Below are 9,362 nucleotides of genomic sequence, written 5' to 3'. Positions count from 1 at the left end.
AATATAAACGATAAAATAATATTTTTGAAATATTTTGAAATATTTTTCCAGAGTTTAATTCAAGTAATATTTTAGATATAACCATTCCATAGTTAAAAAGCATGAATTTAGATTAAAATTTTTCTTTTCCTCGGCTAGTTCTGACATCATTCTTTTTCTAGTTCCTGCTTGAATATCTGCGATCGTTGTTTATTTTTCTTTAACTGGTGATTTTATTTGATCTAAAATTATTTTTTGAATTGAATATTTCGTATCGATTTAATGAGATTATTACCCACATTATTTCTTGTTTAATTTGGTGATTGCTGAGTTCTCAAAGAACTCTATACTGCATCGATTTAGTAAGTTTTTTTGTTATTCACTTTTTCCTTGTGTCACATTGAATTTAATTGGATTAATTAAACTTAAGCAACCTCGTAATTTTGTTTTTTAAAATTGATAAAAACGGATTAATGTAAATGCACCAGTTTATAAATGCACCACTTATGAAAATCTGTAAATTTCTGGGTTTTAAATGTCTGGTATTTACAGCATGACAAATTGTTTTCGTATGCAGTTTAAACGTATCCAGGAAATGTTAAGCGGCTTCATGAGCTTTTATTCAAGAAGCCTTGATCGTATGAGAGACTAGAAATAATGCAATATCATAAATGATCTGAGATTTATAAAGGAACAGTGAATCGACGGTTAACAGGCATAAATTGTAGTTAACGCCGCTTAACATTTATATACTTTTAAGTTATCTGAAAAACAAAATGTTTAAAGAGGAACCAGAATGTACGATATAAAAATTATGCATGCTTCTTTATTTTGTTTAATTTATTGACTGATTTCCTGTGTTTTTTCAAAATCATTTCCTTACTTTTGTAAATTGTGTTACTTCTCTGGATTGTTTTTTTTTCTTCTGGCTTTTATTGTAATATTTTCCCAAATGAAATAAAAACAAATCTCATTTTTATTCTTCTAATCAGATGTCATAAAACTCTGGAGTAATTCTTATAAGGATTGGTTTATTTCCTTCTTAAAACTTATCTCACAGGTTCACTGCATCATTCTCAAACTCAGCTGTAGTCATTTTGGTATTTTATTATCTATAAACATGGTAAAGTGATGTTGATATCGCATCGATTGTTCTATCAAAATCTTGTTCAAACTTATGCAAAATGTGAGTTAATCAATCACCCCTTCACTTTCAATAGAATGAACAAATTATTTTCATCTCCAACGAAATGTCGCCTATTCTCCATGGTACACAGAAAATGTACACAATCTAGAATGAATGAATACTTTTCGGCACTACTTAAATACAGAGATCCCACTGCATCTACGTAACGATGTTTTTACAATGCACACCCGTTAGTGGGTTGTTTTACTATTAGTTAGGGTTATGTAGATGCGTCGGGACCTCTGTATTTCAGTAGTACCGAAAGAACATCCTAGTGTTCGCTTCCTTAATTTTGACATGACGTATGCCATTTTATTTTTTACTTTGGACGGCAGCCATGCTGGGTCTCCGCCTTAAGGGTTTAATGGAATACACATGGCTTACCTATACGAATGTGCCTCTGTCTTTATATATATATATATATTAGGTCGTCAAGTATGAAATTTGTAGAAAAGAAAAAAAAGTTTGCTAATGTTTTATAAATACAAGGAATAGTTTTATTCATCAAAGTATGCACCCATATTGTCAAAACACTCTTGCCATATCAGCGGTAGCTTGTCCAGTCCGGAACTGTAAAAGCCTGGCAATCTAGACTTGATAAAATCTCGGAAGGCTTGTTTTACAGCATTAAGTTTTTTTCCTATCAAAAATTATCCAAATTCTGGAAGAAGTGGTGGTCAGTGGGGGCAAGATCAGGTGAGTATGGTGTATGATGGAGAACTTCCAACTCCTGTAGTTTCGCCAATGCCATTTTTACGATGTGTGGTCTGGCGTTGTCTTGCAATAAAATAGTAGTGGATCTGTTGACTAATCTAGGCTGTTTTTTTTTCTAAGTTTCTGCATCATTTGGTCCAGTTGGCTGCAGTATACTTCGGCCGTGATTGATGATCCAGGTTTAATGAAATCATAATGGATCACACCTGCGCCAGACCACCAAACACACCATCAAGTTCTTTTGATGAATTTTGCTTTTTGGACAGTGTTTTGGTGGTTCGTCTTTGTCCAGCCCATTGTGTTGAACGTTTACGGTTGTTGTATTGGAACCATTTCTCATCACATGTTACAATTCGAATAAAAAAATTATTCATTTTTGTGACGAGAAAGTAGCACAATGCAGGCTTTCAAACGTTGCTGTTTCTGATTTTCAATGAGTTCATATGGAACCCACTTATCCAACTTTTTCAATTTATCGATTTGAAGTAGGTGAGTCAATATTGTTTGCTTGCTAACACCAAACTACAACGATAATTTCACAGGCACCTTGAGATGGATCTAACTGTCTTTCAATTAGTGATGATGTTCTTGTCTTATATATACTGCTTATATTAGTTGGACTGGTGTCCTTATCTTCATCCTTACTTTCACTACATTTTGGCTGTTCTATTCTCCAGTCTTCTTCAGGTGTCTTATATTGAATTTAGTTGTTATTGTTTCACAATTTCAAACCTAACCCTTTATTTGATCTGCAGGGGTAGATCAAATAGAGGAAGACTTTGGTTAATGCAATATAGTCACCTAGAAGTTCCGAGTTCAATCTCAGACAAGGTACTATAGTAATTCACATAATTCAACTGAAGCAAAATATGTCACAAACACAGAGAGTGGAATGAGAACGCGGTACCCCTATAGATTTAAATAAAGGGTTAGGTTTGAAACTGTGATACAATCAAGTTTAACAAAAGACACCTGAAGAAGATTGGGGCTTATGAGAGCTGAACTGTAGTGACAGTATACATAATATAAATCATAATTTCCATTGATTTTTGATCGATGAAATTGAAATCAATCAAAAATCAATGGCAATTGCAGTTGTGATACCAGTGCCGGTGACACATAAGAGAACCATCCAAACGTGGCCGTTGCCAGTGCTGCCTCGACTGGCCTCCGTGCCCCTGGCACGTAAAAAGCACTAACCGATCGTGGCCATTGCCAGCCTCGCCTGGCACATAAAAAGCACCCACTACACGCGCTAGAAACACTGCCAGATCAGACTGGGCCTTGTGCAGCCTCCTGGCTTCCCAGACCCCAGTTGAACTGTCCAACCCATGTTAGCATGGAAAGCGGATGTTAAACGATGATGATGTTGATGAATTCAAAATATGAGTGACATATCATCATAAACTCTACACCAACATTAATGGCGGTGTCAGTTGTATTTTAACTTCTGTTAAACACTTTCTAGTATTTATTACTCTTCCAGTTTATTATGTGTGTTGTGTGTGAGATGCTTGCAGGTGTGGTTGCGTAGTTTAACCCTTTTAACATTCAGATTTCTCTGTCAAATGTAATGCTGTTTGTTCACATTGATATGAATTGGTCATACATTACCTTGTAACTTTGAGATTTCAATGATGTGATTGTTTACTCTTAGACTAATATTGTAGGGTAAGTGTGATAAGTCAGATCTGGCCAGTTTGAAGATAATACTGGGAGATTATTTTGGCTGGATATAGCCTTTTTATATGCTAAAGGGTTAAAATTTGCTTCTCAAACACACTGTTTGCATTAAGTAATAGTTGCAAAAAAAAAAAAAAAAATCAAAATGCCATCGTACAAGAGGTGTTTTTCATTTACAATCTTCTGTGAAAACATTACTTTACTTGGAAATATGTCAGTGTTTGGCAACATGAATGATGACATTGGACTGTAGAGAATCTGCCTCAATGAATTCCATCAACCCATGTGGTCTTGGAAAAATGGACGCTAAAACGACGATGTTTATAATAATAATGTAAGCACTGCATCTGCATGCTTACACACTCATGGATAAAAGACTAAATGCAACATTATTGATTCTGTGCTAAATCAACAGGCTCCAATATATTATTTTAAAAACATTTTATTTCACTTTATAGGAAATGTCTGAACAACAGGGTGTGAGTTCTTTCCCTTTGCCTCCAATGCAATACATCAGCTTGTACACAGATGATCACATCAAACGTGGTAGAGTGCCACAACCACCTCCACCGATTCAAGTAAGATTTTATCTTCTTTTCTCAAAGATTTATAAATTTTTTTTTTTGTTCTTGTTTATTTAAAACCAGTCTCTAGTGATATTTAAATAGCTAATATGAAAAACAACATACTTCTGTAGCGAGTCCATTCAGCGTATTGCTTTCACTTTACTGTTTATTTTCTCATGTAGTAGCAGGTGACTTGAGTATTATTTACCCTAGTCATCCTGTTAATATGTTATTTGAACTTTGATCTGAAAACTACAATGAAAATCAAAATATGCAAACGTGAAAGAACCTGAATAAAGAAGTGTTTTTGTTATATTTCTATTAAAATAAACTCCTTTTGTTTCAATTAATTTTGAAACCAATCTTTTCTTTTATCTTTTGCTTGTTTCAGTCATTGGACTGTGGCTCTGCTGGGGCACTTGAAGAGCATAGTCAAACAAATTAACTGCAGTGCTTTATTCTTTTTAAGCCCAGTACTTATTCTATTGGTCTCTTTTGCCAAATTAAGTTATGGGTATGTAAATACACTATCACCAGTTGTCAAGCAGTGATGGGGGACAAATACATACACAAAGACAAACACATGTAGATATATACATTTATATATGATGGGCTTCTTTCAGTCTCCATTTATCAGATTCACTCAAGGCTTTGGTTGGCCTGAGACTATAGTAGAACTTGCCCAATGAGTCACACAACTATGCGGTTGGCAAGTAAATTTACTACACAGCCAATTTAGTAAAATACTTTGTCATTATTAAGCTGGTATTTGATGGTAGATTGTGACAGAGATCACTTTAAAAAATGAAGTTAGTATCATAGAACTAGGGGTGGTCTCGGGTGGGTTGGTGTCAGAAGTGTTAATTATTTAGACCCTTAGCTGGTTTCTGTTAAAGGTCTTTTCTCGGTATTTTAAATTGATGTCTCAGTTAAAAGAGAGAAAAACAAAATTTTACTTTTAATCAACTCTGTGTGTCTAAGTTATCCATTATGTCTCCAAGAAACATATCTTTTACTTGATTCAGTCATTGGACTGCAGCTATGCTAGAACGCTGCTTTGTAGGGTTTAGTCAAACAAATCGACCCCAGTTCTTATTTTTTAAGCCTGGTACTTATTCTGTCAATATTTCTTTTGCTGAACTGCTAAGTTATGGGAACATAGACAAACCAATATTCATTGCCAAGCAGCAGGGGGAGGAGGCATATATATATGATAGGTTTCCACTCAGTTTCTGTCTACTAAATTTAGTCACAAGACATTGGTCAGCCTGAGGTGTAGTAGAAGACATTTGCTCAAAATGCTGCATAGTGGGACTGAACCCCCAAACCACATGATTGCAAAGTGAGCTTCTTAACCACACAGCCATGCCTGCACCTATATATATATATATATGTATTCATATTCATTCAAAGTTACTGGGTATCTCCAGCAGAGTCCACTTTGTTGCAAACATTATAAGTGTGTGTGTGTGTTTGCATGCATAAGTGTTGATGTTCCATGGTTTTACTTACCACTGTGAGCAAAACCATGATGTGATGTTTACATTCCTTCTTGAACATTATAATCAGTTTCTTTATAGTTTCAATGGCAACTGGAATAATAAAAAAAAAAGAACAAGCCCTTACTTGGAAATAGTTAAAAGTTAATGACAAGAAGGGCTTCTGGACAGGAGATACTGTCTTTGATAAGTTTCCATCCACCACATACATGGAAAAATGGCTGAATTGACATTTCCTTTCTTTATTGTTATTTTCAAAGAATTTATCACATTTTATTTATCATCAACCTAATTTTATATATTTTTTGTTTCTTTTAAAGGACAGTTATATGATGTTTGGAGTGCCATTTAATGCAGATGATGCGATTATTCGACCCTTAGAAACACAAGGTTTCCGACGCCTTTACCCACAGAACTACGACCACAAACGAGAACTGAAAAAATTAAATCATTCAATTTTGATCAACTTCTTAGACTTACTTGACATTCTCATTCGGGCTCCAGATTCTCCGAAACGTACAGAAAAACTGGATGATATGAACTTGCTTTTTATTCACATGCACCATTTAATAAATGAATTCCGTCCTCACCAGGCACGAGAAACACTTCGGATGATGATGGAATATCAAAAACGCCAACGATTAGAGATTGCTGACAAATTTCAAAAACATCTTGATGGTGTCAAAGAACTAATTCTCAAGTCTTTACAAGCTCTGCCTGATGCAGATGCAATGGAATGCAAGGCTATGACTTCAAGTGAAATACTACAGGCAAAGGACAAATCTGAAAGTAAACCAATGGACATTGAACCTTGTGATGGTTTGGACAAAATAATGTGTGACATTGTAGACAACTTGAGTTAGACACATATATTTTTCAAAATACATATTTATTCACACACACACACACACACACACACACACAAATATGATTCTAAAAATATTCTTGATGACATGGTGAAACTGTCTTTTTAAAACTTTCTTGAGAATAATTTTAAAGTCACTTAAATATTTTAAAGCGATATTAAAAATGTAGTGCATTTTATCTGAATTCTATTTGTTTTTACTTTTCTTTTTAAATTATATACAAAGTGGAGGTGCAGTGGCCCAGTGGTTAGGGCAGCGGACTCGCGGTCGTAGGACCACAGTTTTGATAACCCAGACTGGGCATTGAGAGTGTTTATTGAGCGAAAACACCTATGGTCCATGAGGCTCCGGCAGGGGTGGTGGCGAACCCTGCTGTACTCTTTCACCACAACTTTCTCTCACTCTTTCTTCCTGTTTCTGTTGTACCTGTATTTCAAAGGACCAGCCTCGTCACACTGAATCTCCCCGAGAACTACATTAAGGGTAACATGTGTCTGTAGAGTGTTCAGCCACTTGCATGTTAATTTCATGAGCAGGCTGTTCCGTTGATCGTATCAACTGGGACCCTCATTGTCGTAACCGACGGAGTGCTATGACGATATACAAAGCGGCACATGAGAAAGTAGCCCAGGTTTCATATCATAGTGTAAATATAGAAATAAATTTCACACATGAAAAAGTACCAGCCCTTTCTGTGCAAGTGTCATTGTGTTACTTTGACCACTTATAACTGCTATTCAGAAACTATGTGCAATAATTTACTCGTTTAGTTTTCTCATTCACTTTTAATTGCTGTGAACATGTGAAATGATATGGCTTCAGCTTTAGACTTTTCAATACTTGTTGGCATGACCTCTTGCTTATGTGAGACTGCTGTGCCAATTTACATGTTGACTCGTTTGGACTTTCAACAACCCTTTGGCAAATGTCCTGAATAACTTCCAGCATTCGAACTGTAGGATCTCTTTGTTTTGGAGCGTTGTGCAACTTAACCAACATTTGTATCATTCTCTTCGCTGGTAAGCTTTTACCCAGAAACTTGAAATCAAAAATTTCATGTTCTCACATATGCTTCCATAATCTCCTCTCTTTCCACTATTGAGTACATCATTTTGCAGAAAAAGCTAGAGATGTTTACTCCATTCAATCTTACAATTAACTGCTGTGGTGGGAATAACGTAGCCAACAGATGACTAGTGTACCATCTTTGTTCAGCAGTTTACAAGTGGTTGAAATAATGCTATGACACTTGCAAGTGAAGGCTGGCTACTTTTTCGTGTGTGGAAATTAATTTCTCTATTTACACTATGCTATGGAATCTGGGCTACTTTTTCATGTGCCACTGGCATTGGCCATGACCACGCTCACACTCCACTTGACATTACTGCCTCCATGAACAGTGCGTTTTATGTACTACTGGCATGGGTGCCAGCCAGACAGCACTGGTATCGGCCACAACTATGATTTCATAATATATATATATATATACATAGGTGCAGGAGTGGCTGTGTGGTAAGTAGCTTGCTTACCAACCACATAATTCCGGGTTCAGTCCCACTGCATGGCACCTTGGGCAAGTGTCTTCAACTATAGCCTCGGGCCGACCAAAGCCTTGTGAGTGGATTTGTTAGACAGAAACTGAAAGAAGCCTGTCGTATATATATGTGTGTCTGTGTTTGTCCCCCCATCATCGCTTGACAACCAATGTTGGTGTGTTCACATCCCCATAACCTAGCGATTCTGCAAAAGAAACCGATAGAATAAGTACCAGGCTTACAAAGAATAAGTCCTGGGGCCGATTTGTTCAACTAAAGGTGGTGCTTCAGCATGGCCGCAGTCAAATGACAAACAAATAAAAGAATATATATATATAGGTGTGTGTGTGTATATATATATATATATATCAGAAATTGAAATGTCAAAGGAATAAACACTTATCTTATGAACTGCATTAGCTTACAGCTGTTTCGGCTATATGATACTCAGTTGAGTGCCAGAGTATCACCTTCATATTTGAAGCTCCAATGATGCTATAAGGTGATACTCAGGCATACAACTTTGTGTCCACTACAGCTTATAGCAGAAACAGCTGTTAGCTAATGCAGCTCATACGACAATTCACTCGTGGGAATAAACTTGAAATTTGATGATACTTGCTTGAGGCACTACATGGTGCCTTGAGCAAGTATCTTCTATATTTCTGGGCTGGCTAATGTTTTGTGGGTGAAATTTGCTATTGAGAAACTGTATGGAAACCCCTCATTTAAATGTATGTATGCCTGTGTATGATGATGATATATATATATATATATATATACTAAAATATGGGGCAAGTGAAATCGGAATCGAAATTGAACCAATCCTATGACTGGCACCCGGCAGATGCCAGGACCCCTGGACTGGAGATACGTAAAAAGCACTATCCGAATCGTGGCCCGTGGCCGATGCCAGCGTCGCCTCGACTGGCTTCCGTGTTGGTGGCACATAAAAAGCACCATCCGAAGCCAGTGCCGCCTCGACTGGCTTCCGTGCAGGTGGCACGTAAAATGCACCAATCCAACTGTGGCCAATACCAGCCTCGCCTGGCACCAGTGCAGGTGACACGTAAAAAGCACCCACTACACTCGCAGAGTGGTTGGCGTTAGGAAGGGCATCCAGCTGTAGAAACATTGCCAGATAAGACCGGCGCCTGGTGCAGCCTTCTGGCTTCCCAGATCCCCGGTCGAACCGTCCAACCCATGCTAGCATGGAGAACGGACGTTAAACGATGATGATGATATATCCATGCAGCAACTGAATCCTACTGCTGTCTTGGGTGACAAGGAGACGTCTTTATATCTAGCATGGGCCACCTACGTGCAAGTCGCTG

At 37.1% G+C, this 9,362-nt stretch overlaps 1 protein-coding gene across 1 annotated transcript; it reads left to right on the top strand.

Moving 5' to 3' along the window:
- Positions 1–150: 150 nt before the first annotated feature.
- LOC115218446 (mediator of RNA polymerase II transcription subunit 7) lies at positions 151–6,677 on the top strand. The gene is made up of 3 exons (XM_029788267.2): positions 151–341; positions 4,021–4,140; positions 5,948–6,677. Exons 2-3 carry the CDS (start codon positions 4,024–4,026, stop codon positions 6,488–6,490), a joined length of 660 nt encoding a protein of 219 aa, XP_029644127.1. The 5' UTR covers positions 151–341; positions 4,021–4,023; the 3' UTR covers positions 6,491–6,677.
- Positions 6,678–9,362: the final 2,685 nt, after the last annotated feature.

Source organism: Octopus sinensis, linkage group LG13 (assembly GCF_006345805.1).
Source record: "Octopus sinensis linkage group LG13, ASM634580v1, whole genome shotgun sequence".
Taxonomy (NCBI): domain Eukaryota; kingdom Metazoa; phylum Mollusca; class Cephalopoda; order Octopoda; family Octopodidae; genus Octopus; species Octopus sinensis.
Note: the sequence above shows the minus strand (reverse complement) of the source record. Positions and strands in the feature narration are given on the sequence as shown.

Excerpts from the sequence above, each read along its gene's own strand:
- LOC115218446 (XM_029788267.2), top strand. The coding sequence starts at position 4,024 with ATGTCTGAACAACAGGGTGTGAGTTCTTTCCCTTTGCCTCCAATGCAA. Across the intron at positions 4,141-5,947 it reads AACCACCTCCACCGATTCAA|GACAGTTATATGATGTTTGG; the intron begins GTAAGATTTTAT and ends TTTCTTTTAAAG.